The 19,393-nt window shown below is 41.8% G+C and overlaps 1 protein-coding gene and 1 non-coding gene across 2 annotated transcripts in view; both read right to left on the bottom strand.

The window, feature by feature from the left end:
* CHD8 (chromodomain helicase DNA binding protein 8) overlaps nt 1–19,393 on the bottom strand; it is a 130,783-nt gene that overhangs the window by 16,008 nt on the left and 95,382 nt on the right. The window contains 12 exon segments of the mRNA XM_068241428.1: nt 1,461–1,970; nt 2,065–2,273; nt 2,360–2,561; nt 4,381–4,432; nt 5,066–5,138; nt 5,383–5,509; nt 8,572–8,675; nt 13,285–13,374; nt 15,841–15,997; nt 16,117–16,316; nt 16,443–16,636; nt 19,207–19,317. Of these exon segments, the coding sequence (XP_068097529.1) occupies nt 1,461–1,970; nt 2,065–2,273; nt 2,360–2,561; nt 4,381–4,432; nt 5,066–5,138; nt 5,383–5,509; nt 8,572–8,675; nt 13,285–13,374; nt 15,841–15,997; nt 16,117–16,316; nt 16,443–16,636; nt 19,207–19,317 (2,029 nt within the window).
* On the bottom strand, nt 5,220–5,329 carry LOC137532883 (small nucleolar RNA U6-53/MBII-28). The gene has a single exon (XR_011024054.1). It is a non-coding gene; the product is annotated as a small nucleolar RNA U6-53/MBII-28 (small nucleolar RNA).

The raw sequence follows: 19,393 nt of genomic DNA, 5'->3' as shown, positions 1-19,393 counted from the left end.
CCTTTCACCTCACCTTTGTATTCTTCACCCCAAATGGCTGAAGGAAATTATTTCAACATGCATTTCTGACTTCCAATGTTTGTCTGACTCATACACCAATTGTCTATGGCTGAGAGGTCTGATGAGTGACTTATTTCAAAATAGATAACAGAGAAGCTATAATATGTTACAAAACAACATATGATGCATTCTGTTCCACTACCTCATTTGCACAGATACCAGCAGTGGTTTTTAACACTTGCTGTGCAACAAAATAGAAAGGGTCCTTAAGTAATTATTAGGACTAGTACAATATGTTCCCATGTTTATGCAATCATGTCACATCAGTTCAGGTATACATTAAGTAAAAACTTTTATGAGACACAGAATAAGTCATTACTGATTGTTTTCTGAAAATGGTATCCATCGTATATGCTCGGATATAAAAGTCAACCTTAATAGCGGACCCTCTAAACCTGGAATTCTTTAATGACTCCAATATAAAAGTCTACCTAAGAAAGTTACTGGTTGCACTTGGGGACCAGGAGGGGTTAATAGCTGCAATGTATAAAGTATTACAAACCATTAACGCCTCTTGGTTCCCAATTACGGCCAGTAACCCTCCTGGTCCCAAAGTACACCAATTATCCACTCCCCCACATCCTTAGAATGCCAGTTATGGAACTATGCAGCCAGTATCTTTCACACCCTTCCCACCAAGTAATCAGTACATGTATTACCGTCGCAGAGTGAGCCGCAGCAAAAGCTTTTCATCGCTGGGTGCCAGCCTATGCGCTCATGCTAGATATCGTAATCAGCGTCTCTCTGCCTCCTAGGATAACATCAACTGGAGTGGTGCTAACCAGTGTGAGTGCATAGGGCTTGAGAGAAGGTCACATGACACGGAACCTGGCATTTATGCGGCTTCCACTGCGGCTCGCAACATGGGGCATATAGCTAGAGGTGGGAGCAGAAGCACGGAGAAGTAAGCATGGTGAAGGCATCAAGGACACGGCACTTGGGGCTAAAAGGCTTCCGCTGCAGCTCACTCTGCAGTAAGTAACAGGAAAGAAAGATTCCCTGGCTATGAGTCCGAAATTCAGGTCTGACTTGCATATAAGGCGACCCCTATACTTTTCTTTAGTGAATCAGACATACATTTCTCGACTTATATCCAAGGATATACGGTAACTAAGTTTAATTTATCATCTGGCCATAAACCTTAAAATCAAGCACATGGAACAAATATGCAAAATGGGAAGGTCTGTATACTAGTTTAAGGGGTTAGAGGGTTAAAATCAATAGAGGATACGCAAAAAACACCCTGTAAATTATAAAGGAGAGAGGAATAGGAATGATAGAAAAAAAGCCAACCAGTGTGAGTACACTGCCTTTTACTGGCTTATGCATACAACAGTAAGCCTCAGTTTCCATATCTCTGATGCACCATAAACTCAGAACTTTCCTTGCAAGTTGCTCACCATTTAGTTTGGCTGCTTTACTTCCGTTGCTCTCATCTGAGGAGTCATCTGAGTTGGATGAAGAGGATGATGAAGAACAGGTAGATCGCTGTGGTGCTGGGGATGAACTGACAGATGAAGAAAGGGAAAGAATATGAGGTGCCTGAAGTTCTGTAGTTGGTAAAGAAGGAATATTAGGAGTGGATGGGCGCGATGAATTAGACATGCCTCTAGACTGGAGGTAGCTAAGGCGGCAACTCAGGAAAGAGAATGAAGGGTCAGGCATAAGTGTAAGGTCAGTGCGGCTAAGTCCATATCGAGCTGCCCCTTCAAGGAGCTCCTTATCATGACGACCACTCTCCCACCACTCCGGTAACTCTGGGTCTGGCCGGCACAAGGATAACCGCGCAGGAAGCAGAGGATGACAGAGGACCTGCTCACGCACCCTACGCAGGAGGTCAAGGCGGAACAAAGCCCTTGATGCCCTTTCCTCTGAAATAGGTTCAATGAAAAGTGATGGGTCTGGAGGCTCTGGAAAAAACAACAACATTTCTGTATAAATATAAAACTACAATAGAGACATGAGAAGGAAAAATAACAAGACAAAACACATTAAATAACTCACCATCTCCTACTGCAGGTGGCAAACGACACACTTGCCGACACATTGCCACAAAACCATGAAAATACTTGAGTAGTGACTCATCAGTTTTCTTGTCCAGCCGCGCCAGGCTACGGAATCTTTGCCAGTCGAAGAGTTGCGTGTCAGGGTCATACTCAACCCCAAAGCTGGAGAGAACACGGAAAAAGTCACAAGCCTCTCGCCGCGTCCACCTGCAAGAAACAAAGCGGTAAGTGAGGATGCTTCTCAATCTTAATAACAAACAAACCAATCCAAAATAAAACCAACAACAACATGCCTCTGTTGTTTTTCTCTACGTGCAATTTCCTTGAGTTTGAAAGCTGCCTCACAGCGTTTTTTCCTTTTGTCACCCCGCTCAGCAGCTTCCATCTTCAGCTGTTCCCGTTTATAGCAACGCTGGTATGCAGTGATAAGTCGACGAAGGCGAGCAGTAAGTGCAGACCCCGGAGGCCATATCATACCACTGGGAACAGGTGTTGCTGGGGAAAGAGAAACATAAATTAATATGGTTAAACTGCTTGTATATCAATTTAAACCATACCAGCAGTTACACTGAAGTAGGTTCAATAGCCAAAAAAAAGATGCAACTTTTACACCTCAGACAAGTGTAACATGTAGATTTTGCAGAAACGTTGACCTTTTGCTGCAGAAAGGCTTACCTACTGTACTAGCAATGCTTTTACTTAAAGGGAATCTGAAGTAAAAATAAACTTATGACAGAATGATTTGTATGTGTAGTACTGCTAAGAAATAAAAACATTATTAGCACAGATATGAGTCTCATATTGTTTCCAGTACAGAAACAACTCCAGTTATCTATGCAAAGGAGCCTCTGTGAGCTCTGCGACTTTATAAAGTAGTGGACAGCACTGTCTTTTGAAGCTCTTATCTCAACTGTTTCTCATTGTTTCTTCTTTATGTTTTTTTCTGCAGAGAAAGGGTCATTTAAAATGCTGAGTGTATTGTGGAAAATGCAATTATTAGAGAATGATGCAATGTTATTAAAAAACAAAATAAACTATATATATGAAAATAAAAATATGACCATTTTCTTTGCTACTAATGTTCTATCAATTATCGGTATTACTCAACCAGTTCATTATATTATGAGGTTTTTTTCGCTTCAGTGTCACTTTAAGCTTTTTAAATTGCAGAGCTTAAAGGGCAAACATTATCTCAGCTTAAAGTGTACCCAAGGCAAAACCTTCAAGAAAAAAAAACAGATACCTAGGTAGAGTGAAGCATCTGCATTGTCCAGAGGCTTCCCCTGTCCTCCTCCCATGGAACATGTCAGTCATGAGTTTGTCAGATATGTTATAAAGGCCGGGCTCCTCGCTGTGTACAAGTGCGGCCTACTGCGCCTGCACAGTACGGCCACACTTGTGCATGAAGAGGAGGGCGACTGAGAGGTCCCGGGCAGTGGCGTATGGGGAAGAAACAGGATGCCTCTGAACAATCAATCCGAGATAAACTTTTACTCATTGCATAATTGTGTTCCTTTCATATAGTTTATAGGGCATTCCTCAACGCAAATACTTTAATACTCTAAATCCATATAAACTAAACAAGTCTCGCCCACAGCTTCTCCAGAGTGCCTTGGCACTCTGAGCCTTAGTAGCAAGGGCTTATGGGAGCTCAGTCTGGGCTGGAGGAGGTTACTGGCCAGAGATTTCAGAGGCAGAGGGGAGGAGGAGAGGGGAGTGAAGTTTTCACAGGCTGAGGGCTGGAAATGCAGATGAGCTTGTCTGCGTGAAATGTGACAAACAGAACATGGCTGCTCACATTGTATCACAGGAATAAATAATCATAAACTGTTGAGGCTGTTTGCAGCTAGATTTGCTGTGTAAACGATCTAAACTTTGGATAAGAGATACAGAAAAGTTACTTGTTATAGTTAGTTTTTCAACTCAGATCCGCTTTAAAAACACAGGAGTGTCAATGCTTGCTGCCTGACAATGGGCTAATGTTGTTAATGTGTAACAATAACTGACTCCTGCCCCGTACAAGTAATGACTCGTGCAGATACAGTATACATTTTGCAATAGTGGGAACTTCTGGATAGTCTCACAGCACATGAACTCCTAAGCAGACTTGCTAAGGCTGCAAAGAAGAAAAATTGGAGCATACTGTCACTTTTGTAAACTCTGCCGGTCTATATTTCGGACAATTTTACAGCACAAGGAGAATTTTCTTTTAGCATGAACTGAAGCAGTGACAATTATAGAACACATATTTGTATTATTCCTTCTGATATGAAAGAGAAAAGGAGCTAAATTGGACATGCTTCCTACAACTCACCTTCTTCACCATCCACCACAGATATTTCCTCATCCATCATAAGGGGGTCCATCTAGAAAATAATTGCATAATACGGTAAATTGCAAAACTTCAAGCTAAAACCTAGCACTGTACAAGGCAAATTCTAGAAACAATCAGGACAATGGCTTCGATTCATAAAGGGCTTTTCGAATAAAAAAAAAGAAAACAAATCAGGTCGGTAAAATACTGCATTCAGTATTTTAGCCTTTTTTTTGCCAATTTGTAAAGATTTTCAAATATGCGGTAGAAGTTTGGCTTCAATTAACAAAGGTCTGTATGGAACAGCATGGAGTATGTTCTCCCACTTCTGTGCAGTGACCACATCATTCTTGACAAGGGGAAGGGAGGCGTAAAAACAAAATAAAATAAATTATATCTACAGGTAACATAATCTTACCTTAAAGATGCCGCATTCAAGGTTATGATGTTTTCAATATAGACAACATTTATTGTGCACATCAGAAAACGCGTTTCGCGGCCAGAAAAACCGCTTCATCAGGTCAAATTCAAGTGCGATAAAGATAGCAGATCGAATTCGCCCTGAGCGCCTGTCAAGGTAATTTTAATTATTTACACTAATCAATAGGATTGCTTTCAGAATTTGCCTTTGTCAATTCCAGGTTTAGTTGGGCTTTAATACGAACTGTAATCATGCTAATCTCACCTCATCCTCAGGATCTTTCTGTGCATGGAGTGGCCTGTACTCTGGATCTTCAACATCGCGATCAAAGTCTCCACTAAAAAAAAAGAAAAAGTAACATTTTAAAGTATTTATAAACAACGACGCTCCTTGTTAACATTAGAAATCTGGAATAAGCTGACCTCAGATCACAATATGAGAAGTTAGTTGATCTCAACCGCCCCCAGCACAGAGCCCAACTGGTCCTGGCTGCGGCGTCCGAATTAGCATGGAAACACATCACTGGCAGCAGAATAGGTAAGGTTCATGACAAACAGCTCTAGAACTTGTACATATCTCACCTCTCTGGCAATTCCACAAAATCCTGCACATGATATTCTGCTGCAATTGCATGCTCATCAGGGCCACCAACCTTCTCCAAAAAGCAAAGACATGGATCTGCACGCATGGTGTTGTACTTCTCATAGCCTGCAGGGGAAGTCAACAGGACCATTACATGCTTCACAGGACAAATCTCCAAACGGATTTATCTTGGACGAACAATATTTTTAGACAACAAATTATGTGGCAGTCAGGTTTTGACATGGGTCTAACTTAAGACCACAAGGTAACTAAATGTAGTACAGGTAAATTAGTTGAATACAAAAACCTTTTTCACGAATGATGAATGCCAGGATGCCTCTGTGATTCCTGTATTATTTTACATATATCACATTTTAAACTCATTCTACCAGAATCAGAGTCAGGTCCCTTAAAGGGAACCTAAACTGAGAAGGATATGGATTTTTCCTTTTAAATTAATACCAGTTACCTGACTCTCCTGCTTATCCTTTGTCTCTAATACTTTTAGCCACTCAAAAAGCATGCAGATCAGGTGCTCTGACAAAAGTCAGACTGGATTAGCTGCATGCTTGTTTCAAGTGTGTGATTCAGCCACTACTGCAGCCAAAGAGATCAGCAGGACTGCCAGGCAACTGGTATTGTTTAAAATGAAACATCCATATCCCTCTCAGTTCAGGTTCCCTTTAAAGTAAAGCTACAGCCAAATAAAAAATAAAACATGAAATAAATGACACATGCCTATGCAGAGGGAAATCTCTGAATCCCACAGAGCCTTCTAGCTCCCCAACTCTTCCCCATTGAAAGTTGAAGTCACTAAGTTATTTGACCAAAGCCTTCTATGGGCTCCCAAGAGAGAGAGGACTGAGAATGCTCTATAGAATTCAGGCCTCTTTCACACCAAAACGTTGCGGTTTAGGGGAAGTTAAGGTCGCATAACGTGCCCCTAACGCAACGCATGGTGGTGTTGAAGTTGGACGTCAGATTGAGCCACGTTATGCTGCTCTTGGTGCGCTGTTTTCGCTCTATCTATACTGTTAGTACAGCCGCTCCAGGATAGTGATGGGAAGTCCGGATCTTTTCAAGGATTCGGATGATTCGAATCGGATCATTGAAAAGATCCGGATCTTTGAACCAAATCATTTGAATCATTTTACTAGGGAAGCAGACTGGGGGTGAAAGGACTAGCAGGACAGGACTTTCCTTGCACTGTATGTTCCTGCTTCTTCCAGACAGACATCCACTGTGAACCGAATCGTTCATTGTGATGATCCGCATGATTCACTCAAAAAAGATCCGGAACGATTCATTCATGATCCGGACAACACTATGGCCTCAATTCACTAAGCTTTATCAAACACTTTACCAAACGTTTGATAATTTACCCCATGGGTAAAATCTCATTTTGAATTCACTAAGGTGTTATATATTTATCAAATGTTTTATTGATAAAAAGATCAATAAATCTATAACACCTTAGTGAATTCAAAATTAGATTTTACCCATGAGGTAAATTATCAACCGTTCGGTAAAGTGTTTGATAAAGCTTAGTGAATTGAGGCCTATGAGTCCAGGTTACGTCACCACAGTGCAGTGAATATTTATTAGCCATGTGGCTAGTCACTGAGCATGTGCAAGCAGTCTAACGCAGCTAAAGCCCAGTACAAGGCACAGCATGCTGCACTTTCCCAGAACATGCAGCGTTACAATGTAACACAACGTGGGCACTGTGAACAGCCCATTGATTTTTCATTACTGTGCGGTGGGCTGCGTTACAGGCTGCTCTAACGTGCGCCTGTAACGTCCCACTGTGAAAGCAGCCTCAGAGCATTACCCCTCTCCATAGAGGCACAGCTAACTTTTTTTCCCCAGCTACACTTCATCTTTGCTTTAAAGAGAAACTTCAGCCTAAACAAACATACTGTCATTAAGTTACATTAGTTAGGTAATATAATCTCTTACCACCCAATTTTAAAAGACCAGGCAAATGTTTGCGATTTCACGGGGGCAGCCATCTGTTTGGTTGAAAGGAGGCGACAGGGAACATGAGACACAGTTCCAACTGTCCTGTGTCCTGATCACCCCTCCCAGCTGCGTGCGCTAGGCAACGAGAACAATAACATCAGAAATCCCATCATGCTTTGCACAGCATCAGGGGAAAAGTGCCCGGGCAGATTTCTTTGATGGGGTGGAGCTTAGCTTCTGTGCAGCTAATAATGAGGCTTCGGTAAGAAAAACAAAGTTCTGATGCTGTGAAACACCAAGCCTTTTCAGTGCTGCTGAGTAGATTTTTAGTCTGGAGGTTCATTTTAAGGGCTTTTTCAAAGCACAAATCAAGCATTGCAAAAAAGCAGAAAGGAACCTTGGTGTGAGAGGGGCCTAACTGTTAGGGTGTGTACATAAATCCTATTTTGATTGGCCAAGTGTACTACTTTCATGCAGTAGGATAGCTTACCTACATAATCTGTTCATAGTATTGGCTCTCATACTACATGGAGGTGGTAAATTTGGCAAATGATTGGACAATCACAATTGTACATTTGTCCGCACCCTTAGACATTCAACTATAGGAGCCTAAAACCAGCAGTTCTAGTTCTGCTCCCCTGCTTGTGTGTGCTTCCACTACTGCAATGGAGGTCAGATAATATAGGGTGGGGTATGCGAGTGTCTTCAGTCAGTGCTGGGACTTTCATACATAAAGTTAAACAACAGTTGGACCCTAAAGAGCTGGTTGCAGCTTTATTTCTTTAAACATGCATTGCAACAAGATATATATTATTTAGCCTAGTTTTCTTAGTGGAATTTTAACCTTGAGTTGTATGCCATTCATACAAACACCACATGTGTGATTTGCAAGGATATTAAATATTGCACAGAAGGAAATATCTGATGTACACAGTGCAATGAATACGGTAAATACTAAACCAGACAGAAAAGCAGATGGCAGAATGTACAGTCCCATTTACCTGTAGCTCAAAGGAGTCTTCACAGTTGGTTCAATCCCCATCTGACAGAAAGACAGATGTGGAAGGCCACAACAAAATGAGAAATAAAAACTGCATATGCATGCAAGGAATCCATTACCAATAATGCTACATTATTCAAGAACTTAATTGCCCATTTGTCCAGTAACAAAATACTGAAAATAAATAAATCTACCCGCTGCAAATTCCAAAGCATCGGAAACTCACCGTGTTTGAAGACACCAATAAGCAGAGATTTGTCAGCCTCCCTGTCCCACCACAGAGCAGGCAAGTCTGCCTGATCAACATCTGGCTGCCACATGTTAATCTCCCTGTAATCAGAGTGCACATCTTAATACAACAGCTTTCAAAACAGAAAAGTCCATTACTAAAGATTTTGCATACAGCAACCAATGAAAAGGCAGCTTCAGTAAATTATAATAGGCAAACTGTAAAAAATGACTGTTGCCTTGTTTAATATAGGTCACTACCATGTTTCCCTGAAAATAAGACAGTTTTTTAAAATAATTTTTGCTCTAAAAGATCTTCTAGGGCTTATTTTCAGGGATGTCTTATAGTTATAACAGGAAGTGTCTCTCAGCAGAACATTTCCTGTTCCTTCCTGGATCTAAAGGGAAGGTATGCTGTGGGGAAGCAGAAAAAAGGGCGCATATGGCTAGTGGACAAAAAGGGCGCACCCATATACTGCAATGCAACATATCGGCTATTGGGCACCAGGGAGTACATTTCGGCGCCAGAGAAATAGCAGTAGCAGGGATCCTGTTAACAAGTTTTTATTTACAGAATAAGGTTTATTACAAATATCGTTTACAAATTAGTTTTTAGGGCCTGTACACACTGCTGCGCTCGCTCTGCGCTTTTCAAATCGCACGCGCTTTTTAAAGAGACTCCGTAACAAAAATTGCATCCTGTTTTTTATCATCCTACAAGTTCCAAAAGCTATTCTAATGTGTTCTGGCTTACTGCAGCTCTTTCTACTATCACAGTCTCTGTAATAAATCAATGTATCTTTCCCCTGTCAGACTTGTCGGCCTGTGTCTGGAAGGCTGCCAAGTTCTTCAGTGTTGTGGTTCTGCTATGCACTCCCCCCTCAGGGGGGAAAGAAACACACAAATGATCTCTTGAGATTCAAAAGGAATGCTGTATACAGCCTGCTTGTGTATGGATGTATTTTCTATGTGTGGACATACTGTACATCAACCTACTTCCTGTTTTGGTGGCCATTTTGTTTGTTTATAAACAAACTTTTAAAAACTGTTTTTAACCACTTTTAATGCGGCGGGGAGCGGCGAAATTGTGACAGAGGGTAATAGGAGATGTCCCCTAACGCACTGGTATGTTTACTTTTGTGCGATTTTAACAATACAGATTCTCTTTAAACGCAAGATCTTTTAAAAAATAATGAAAACCGTGAAGACCTGTACACACTGGTGTGATGCGCTTTTTCTATTCTCATGAAGGCTTGCGATTTAAAAATCACATGCGCTTTTAAATGCGCAGCAGTGTGTACAGGCCCTTACTTTTAGTTTAATTTATTTTATCCTTTTCACATTTCTCTTTCAGGAGTGTAAGAAGTACAGGCTTATTTTATTATTACAAGTATATAGTGTTTGGTATTAACCTTGTTTTCAGAATTATAATGCGTAAATTAAAGTATTTCGATTTATTATCTTACTAACATATCGCTTTTAATATTACCGTTATTTTAAGATTTTTAATGCGTACGTGATTGTAAGGCTATTTATTCTATTATAACTATATAACTTTTTCTATTAATATTTTTATGCATACGTGATTGTAAAGCTATTTATTCCAGGGATGTGGAGTCGGAGTAATTTTGGGTGCCTGGAGTCGGAAAAAAATGCACCGACTCCTAATGAATTTAAACTGTAATTAAAATAGAAAATATGATAAAATGTTTTATTTCTCAGATAATAGTCATCATAAATAATTTATACATACAGTAATAGCTGTGCTTAGTCCACAAAAATGAAATAAACCAATCAGTTAGTTACTTGTGCTGCTTCAATAAAGCAGTCCCCGTATTTTTAAAGTCAGATATACATATCTGATTGTGACTGTACAGTATATATGATGTGTGCACAGGAATCTCTTATATATACACTAAATAACATCTATGCTGTAAGAATAAAGCCTGATGTGTAGCTGTGTCTCTAACAGAGATGGTCAATGAGATGGAAATAATTCTGCATTGATGCTGATTTATGCAAATGTACGCACTATCTTTGCTCATGAAATCAAATAATGTGATATGTTGTGAAAATTTGGTTTGGGGACTACGAATTAAAGGGTAACTGAGACGGATGAAAAGAAAAAAGTGTTATACATACCTGGGGCTTCCTCCAACCCCCTTCAGGCTAATCAGTCCCTCGCTGTCCTCCTCCGCCACCTGGATCTTCTGCTATGAGTCCCGGTAATTCAGCCAGTCAGCGCTGTCCGGCCACGTGCCGCTCCTACAGCCAGGAGCATTCTGCACCTGCGTAATAGTGCTGCGCAGGTGTGCGCATGCACACACTCCGGCAGCGGAGTGTGTGCATGCGCACTACGCCAGACTGGCTTAAGTACCTGGACTCATAGCAGAAGATCCAGGTGGCGGAGGAGGACAGCGAGGGACTGATTAGCCTGAAGGGGGCTAGAGGAAGCCCCAGGTATGTATAAAACTTTAGTTTCATCTGTCTCAGGTTTACTTTGTTACACAGTAGTACTATACTCTACATATGCACTCCCCACAGAGCTGCAGGGAATCCACTGAGAATGTTGTGCACATTGAACACAGAGGTGTTGTCTATCGCCCATAAACCTGGTTCAGATTGTGCATGAAGAATGTGTAATAGAGGAAGAATCGCCTCATTCTCCTGCAGAGTACCTGCACATCACTCTTACATGTACCCACAGTTACATTGCCTAGGGCCTGATCCATGTTCAGATGTGTAATAGAGGAAGAATCGCCTCATTCTCCTGCAGAGTACCTTTCAATCAACAAGATTGTAATATGCAAATAGGAGGAGTCAGAGTCGTTGGAATCCTAAACTGAGGAGTCGGAGTCGGTGGATTTTTGTACCGACTCCACAGCCCCGATTTATTCTATTACAAACATAATTTTTAGTATCCATAATATTTTAATATTTTGTAGTGATTGTAAGGCTATTTACTGTATTAAAAATATATAAATTATTCTATTCATGTTATTTGTAGTGAAGTATTTTACGGTATCAAATATATTATTGTTTCTATGTGTGTAAGGGTATTTGTGCAGTGGGGATAATTAGGGTAAGGCACCACCAGGGGGGTGGTTAGGGTTAGGCACCACAAGGAGGGTCTAGGGATAAGTACAAAGAGGGTTCTGTGTGAGAGTAGGTTTACGTATTGTTCCAGTACAATATTTGGAACATATACAATTTATTAAACTATGTTTATTAACACCAAGAGGGGTCTTGGGGTTAGGGATAGGTATAGGGAGAGTTCTGTGTGAGAGTACAGTTAGGTATAATTGCAGAAAAATACCTGTAATATCTTCAATTTTATTACAATGCTTATTACAAGTGTAAATAACGTTTTCGTATAGATGGTATTTTGCCATTTCATTCGCGTTAATTCAACATATTTAGCACTAGATTTTCGGTTATAACAAACAAAAAATATTGTTTCACATAAAAACTTAAAGGGAACCTAAACTGAGAGGGATATGGAGGTTTCCTTTTAAACAATACCCGTTGCCTGGCAGTCCTGCTGATCACTTTGCTGCAGCAGTGGCTGAATCACACACCTGAAACAAGCATGCAGCTAATCCAGTCTGACTTCAGTCAGAGCACCTGATCTGCATGCTTGTTGAGAGGCTGTGGCTGAAAGTATTAGGCTGCATTTCCACTTGTGCAGTGCGGAATCGCTGGGAAATCACAGCAGACGAAATCGCATGCGGGTGCGATTTTGCATGCATTTTTTCCCACGATTTCGCATAGGGTAGTAGGTGGGCGATTTTAACCATGTCACTGACTGTGTAGATTAACATTACCTCCTAAGCAAAATCGCATGCGAAATCGCGGGGAAAAACGCATGCCAAAACCGCATGCGATTTCCCTATTAGATACATTGTATGCGATTCGCTTAGCGGTGTACGGGGAGCGAATTCTGACGGCTCTGCCGTGCAGATTTTCCCCGCACACAAAAACGCTCCACACAACGCACAAGTGGAAACAGGCCCATCCACTTGTATTGGCTGTGCGAATCCGCATGCGGATTCGCTATAGTGGAAATGAGCCCTTAGAGACACAGGATCAGCAGTAGAGTCAGGCAACTGGTATTATTTTAAAAGGAAAAATCCATATCCTCAGTTTAGGTTCCCTTTAAAATTTCGGCTATATCCAGCGCCCTTTTTTTCCAGACGCCCTTTTTGCATGGACACATGCTACGGTACTGATCAGGCACCTGCCCGGTCAACCCTGCACATAGCTAACAACCTTGCTGTATGCTGAGATGCCAGGATCAGTGCCTGATCGGCACTGCACTGCTGTGTCCCTGCTTGCTGGCTACCTTTCCCTCCTCTTTAACTTCCGCTATGGCTTTTTGTCCGGGGTAGGGCATATATTTCAAGAATGCTCAAAATTCCAGCTAAGGCTTATTTGCAGGGTAGGTCTAATTTTCAGGGAAAGAGGGTGCACACAACTAATCTGTGGACCAAGTTTAAATGGCACAGATGAGAACTTAAACCTTTTCAGAGAGCTTTGGCTGATACAAGAAATTTGTTTACAAGAGCAATTTATAAAATGCAACATTTTCAAGTGAATTATATAAACGTGCTAAACGCAACATCTGTTATTTACATAAGGAAGTGGCAGACTTTTATTCAGTCCCATCCATCTTTAATGGTGAGTGCTGTAGGGATTGTAGAGCTGCACTTACTTGGCATCCATTCCTCCCAGCACCTTAATAGCATGGCCCCCAATCACTTCTTGTCGAAGATAATACAACATCCGGACACGCAGCAGAACCCTATGGTGCACACAAACAGTGAGTTGTAAACATTTCCTTCAATTAATCCCTTTGACAGCTTGTCTCAGCATCAGTACCATGTACGAAATACAGTAAACACACTGAGCAATAAAGCAATAAGACACTCTAAATGTATCAAATATACGATTAAGCTACCGGTAAATGCATAATGATAAGAGATGATAAGAACTTTGCTGTTGAAATTGCCACATTAAAAGGAACATTATCAATACCCACGTGTTCTAAAATGACAATGTACAAATAATGTCTAAGCAGCTGTGGAAACATTTTCCTACTTTTCACGTTAAATATCAGAGGCAAAAGATTTAATTAATTGTGTGTAGGATTTAGCTCTACTGAGACAAACCATTCGCAAAACGGGTGTCTGCTTCAACGCACAGCCAGTGTTTTTTTTGCATATCAGACTACAGAGTATTTTTTCTTTGAAAGCAAAAAAAAAAAAAAAAGTTATTAAAAGCTGTGGAGTCACAGACAATTACAATGCAGACAGCTCAGAAATACAGGCAGCTTCTGAGAGCTTACTCTCACACACAGAGTTAACAGATGCACGGTGAGGGAATTCCCCCTCATTGTTCACTCTCCTGTCAGAATAAGGGCCTGTTTCCACTAGTGTCGTGCAGATGCGTGCGACCCCCCCCGCTTTGGAGTGTTGTGTGAAAGCCAGCCCCGAGCTCCAAAGCTTGGGGTGGCCCATGCTTCACACCTTTCTCATGTGTTGGCTCCAAAGTCGTGCTCATGTAGCAGAACACAATGTACGTTAAGGTAAGAGCCTGTTTTTAAATTTTGGGAGGTAGGTGCGGGCTGCTCTTCCCGGCGCTGGTCATGCTTGGGTGGGGGGGGGTCGCCTGTCCCTCCCGGCCTCCCGCTCCGGGGTGCCGCTGTGGTTTCCAAGCAGTGAGAGGGCTGCTCCCCCCCCCGCCCCCCCCCCCCCCCCCCCGGTTGTATGGGGGCATTGGGAAGCCTCCCCGTGGCACTCCTGGATAGTGCTAATGTAGCATGAACTAATTCCCGCAGGGCAACCGCTTTGCGGTATTGGTTTTTGACCCTGCATAATTTGGCATGCGAAAGCAAATGCATATTTGCATGAGCAAGGTCTCGTGATTAGCCAGATTTGACAGGTTTAACTTGGTTTGATGCACACAAAATTCTCTTTGTAGTGAAACGGGCCCTTAAGCAGACTGCCTCAGTTCAGAGTAAAAGGAATTTGTTACAGTAAACAAGAAATAAGCAAATGAAATGTATACACCAGCACTTCAGGAACGCTCTCAAACCCAGGTTAAAAAAAAAATGTTATCGATAGTGTTCCTTTAATTCAGGTTTGAAAACTCAGAATAAAGGAAGGGTGTCTACATCTAACTTTATCACTGTACCTGGGATTGGCTGTTTGTTCCTCTAAACCATTTGATCTGCATTTTGCTTTAATTTCTACAGTGTGCTCTGGAAGCAGAATCCATCCCCCCCTCCCGGCATGACTCACTAGATCTGTCCAATGCAAGCTTAGAAGAGCAGGCACTGGCAACAAAACAATGATGCATGTATTTACTGTCACAGTTAAATAGTACTGAAGGTTGAATGGCGGGAGGCAGAAAGCCCATAGGATTATACAGAGCGTATATCAGGGGTAGGGATTACAGAATATTCACTAGTAATGTCCATTCTTGATGTAAAAAAAAAAAATATCACAGGATTTAGAAATGATGAGTGTTGGAATGTGGCCGCACTTAAAGTGGATCCGAGATGAACTTTTACTCATTGCATAATTGTGTTCCTTACATATAGTTTATAGGGCATTCCTCAAGCCAAATACTTGTTTTGTTTTAATACCCTAATTTCCTATAAACTAAATAAGCCACACCCACAGCTTCTCCAGAGTGCCTTGGCGCTTGCAAGGGATTGTGGGATTTCAGTCTGGGCAGGTGAAAAAGGTGTTACTAGCTATAGATTTCAGAGGCAGAGTTTTCACAATCTGAGAGCTGCAGTGCAGATACAGATCAGTTGCCTTTGTAATGGAGGAGATAGGAGTGCAGTTTTCACAGAATATGCAGATTAGCATGCCTAGATACAGATACGCTTGCCTGTGTGTGTGATTGTGTAATAGTGACAAGCAGAAAACATGTCTGCTCCCATTGTATCACAGGAAAAAATATTAATATACTGTTGAAGCTGTTTGAAAATAGATTTGCTGTGTAAACTATCTAAACTTTAGATAAGATATATAGACAAGTCACTTGTTATATTTAGTTTTTCATCTCGGATCCGCTTTAAAGGGACAGGCACGATTCATGTTGCAGATCAAGGCAGACATTAAATGCAAATGCTTTTCGCTGTAACCAATCCAACACACACAACCAGCTGTGTGTGCATGAACATTTCATGTAATTCATCACTGGAAATCCATAACCTGTATGCCCCATTACAACACTAAAATACAGAAAATGCTCTCACTTGTTACACTGGTGCTTTAAATGCTTCTTGTATCCCTCATCTTGAAACAGAGTGTCGGGGTTGTATTTGCGAATCCAGTCTGCTTTGTGAATATCAAAGCTGCTCTGAGACTTCACCTTCTTGCCCTTTCGCCCACGAGGTACAGGAATGGAAAGACCTGAGGGTGTGAACAGAAATGTCAGTATAGCCCAGGTGTGTTCACTGCCCACTTCCTGTCTGGGACAAACATCACTGCATAAAGTCAATCATGCAATTGCTGGAATCAGAGGACTTTACCTGAGTGGTTCTGCAGCTGTTTGGTTTTGCCATTTTCTGCAGGAGTGATAAGGTCCCAGATAAAGCTCTTTATATTCTCATCGCCTCTATAGTGCAACAGGCAATAAACTAAGATGGCTCTGCAAATTTTCTCCACATCTCTTTCAGTTATACCTCGCTTGAAACGACCATGAATGAGTATGTCCCGCCACCGACTCCACCTAATAAACAAACATTTTAGTGTTATAATTGTTTTAGCAAATGTAACCATTGTGGAACTGCAGAAACTGATGGGAGTGCAAAATTTCAAGAAGTAGCCAAGAGCTAAAGGAATTGTATCTTCTCACCCGTAAACAAGTAAGTGCTTCTCTACCCGGAAACAGTCTGTGCGTCCATAGAAGTTTTTGCGATCCTGCCGCCGAGCCCGTGGTCGGTCATCGTCATCACTTTCTAAGTCTGAAAACTCTACCATGTCATCATCCTTATTACTGAAGTGTCTGGTCTGTTTCCTTATACGGGGTGTGTCTATTACCAGTGTGTTCTGCAAGGAAAGGGTATACATTCATGGCTGTACATTCTACACATCGGTCCAATTCAAATATACCAAAGCATCAACCAACATTCCCCTCCCTCCTAGAAAGCCAGCAATTGTATGTCCATTTCTTTGGGAAAAGAATGTGAAGACTACAGCATACACCGTTTCATGTTGGTCTCAATTGACAACTATCCTAAAAAAAAAAAAGTTATTTTTTGCTAGTACTGTACATTATTACCATCATTGTACCAATTACAGAGGACTTTGTTTTGTAAAGTATTTGCCATTATTGCTTCAGACCTTTCAAGGGGCACTATGATTATAAGTTAAAAAATATAAAATGCACTGTAGATGAACTGTTCATATACTTTCAATTACAGTATTTTAACATTAAATAACGACTTCATGGTATGTATAAGAGTGGGGTACAGTACTGTATTGTGTAGGCCTATTTTTAACACGGAGTCTCAAGCAACTAGAAAGCACACTTATCCGGCATCAGCTAATCCCCTACGGTGCTTGATAGCCGATAACTAAAAAAAAAAAAAAAAAAAAAAAAAAAAAAGCACTCAATTGTGGTTCAGTATGTGAATGAAGTGACTTTTTTGCACATACAAGCTCAGTCCATCTATATAATGGTGTGACTAGAGCAGTTTGTCACTCACTGGAGATTTTAGACTGATTTATGCGCACACATGTGTTTTGCAAAATGTACAAGGCTTTACAAATTGCAAAACGTACAAGGTTTTAGTGTGAATGTCAGGTTCAAGAGCATGAAATGTTTGCTTACGCTGGTGTGGGTAGAGTAGGGACCCTTTCCACTGCAGGGAACCTCAGCACTGGTGAAAGCGTTTAGTACAGAATATCTCTGCATACAATCCATTTTGGAAGCTAATGCTCTCCATTAGTGCAACTAAATAAAACTTGCATTCAAGTTGTTTTTATAATGACTAGAGTTCTAGCCTACTGTGTTTTAGTGCAGAGGGTAAGGACCTGGGCCCTTAACAGGATGAGCATAGCTTCCCTTACTTGTCTGGAAACCCTACTGGTGCTAAAGCAGTGTGAATGTGCAGCCGTAAAGATGAATAGAGACCCGGCTGGGAGGATTGGACAAGACTATGGAGCATCTAGAGAATTCCCTCTTTTAAAGGATGTAATGTTTTTCCTCTCCAATTAAAGCTGTACTTTAAAGAGAACCCGAGGTGTGTTTAAAGAATGTTATCTGCATACAGAGGCTGGATCTGCCTATACAGCCCAGCCTCTGTTGCTATCCCAAACCCCACTAAGATCCCCCTGCACTCTGCAATACCTCATAAATCACAGCCGTGCTGTGAGGCTGTGTTTACATCTGTAGTGTCAGTCTCAGCTGCTCCCCCGCCTCCTGCATAGCTCCGGTCCCTGCCCCGTCTCTTCCCTCAAATCAGCAGGGAGGGAAGGGATGCAGGCGGGGACTGGAGTTCTGCAGGAGGCGGGGAGAGCAGCAGACTGACACTATAGAGATAAACATAGCCAGCTCTGACAAGCTGTTTGTCAGCAGCGTGGCTGTGATTTATGAGGGATTGCAGAGTGCAGGGGGACCTTAGGAGGGTTTGGGATAGCAACAAAGGCTGGGCTGTATAGGCAGATCTAGCCTCTGTATGCAGATAATATTCTTCAAACCCACCTCGGGTTCCCTTTAAGCAGCCTTAAAGAGGTACTTCAGCCTAAACAAAAATACTGTCATTAAGTTACATTAGTTATGTTAATTAACCTCGAGGACCACAGTACTAAACCCCCCTAAAGACCAGGCCATTTTTTACTAAAATGGCCACTGCAGCTTTAAGGCCAGGCTGCAGGGCCGCACAACACAGCACACAAGTGATCCCTTTCCCCCCACCAACAGAGCTCTCTGTTGGTGGGTTCTGAGCATTGTCACACGGCTGTCCCCAGTACAGAACTGCTGCAGATCGCAGCGCTGTACTAACTAAAAAGACGGCGGTTTCGTTGTCTAACAGTCTCCCGAGTGGAGACTGAAGGCGGGGCGGAGCTCCGCCCCAGAACCCCCCCAAGGACGAGATGCAGTAGCCGGCCCCAGGACTTGACGCCAATTGGAGTTAGGCGGTCCTGGGGCTGCCGCCACGGTCATGCCCACTGGCGTGACGCAGTTGCTAGGTAGTTAAAATAGATAGGTAATATAATCTCTTACCCACCTGTATTAAAAGAACAGGCAAAGGTTTTTTTGATTTCATGTGGCAGCCATCTTTTTGGTTGAAAGGAGGCGACAGGAAGCATGAGACATTTCCAACTGTCCTGTGTCCTGATCACCTCTCCCTGCTGCTAGGCAACAACAACATCAGAAATCCCATCACGCTTTGCACAGCATCAGGGGAAAAATGCCTGGGCAGGTTTCTTTGATGGGGCAGAGCTTAGCTTCTAAGCATCTAAAAATGAGGCTTGGGTATGAAAAACAAAGTTCTGACGTGAAACTGTTAAAGAAACACTAAGCCTTTTCAGTGCTGCTGAGTAGATTTTTAGTCTAGATGTTCACTTTAACATTCTGCAATCCTTTATTTAATATTGCTGCAATCTGCACTCACCTTGCTGTTAAGAAGATCTAGATCCAGATCCGCTTTCTTGGCCCACTTCTGCCAAAAGTTAGGATCATCCAGTGAAATGTCTGTCCTGTTTTCAGAAGCTACAAAGCTTGCCTGATACAGAAAGAGAAGGCATGAACTAAGGTAAATCAGTATTCCACAAGAAAAAATGAAAATGTTCACAAGAAAA

Source organism: Hyperolius riggenbachi, chromosome 1 (genome assembly GCF_040937935.1).
Source record: "Hyperolius riggenbachi isolate aHypRig1 chromosome 1, aHypRig1.pri, whole genome shotgun sequence".
NCBI lineage: Eukaryota > Metazoa > Chordata > Amphibia > Anura > Hyperoliidae > Hyperolius > Hyperolius riggenbachi.
This window is presented reverse-complemented; position numbering and strand designations above follow the sequence as displayed.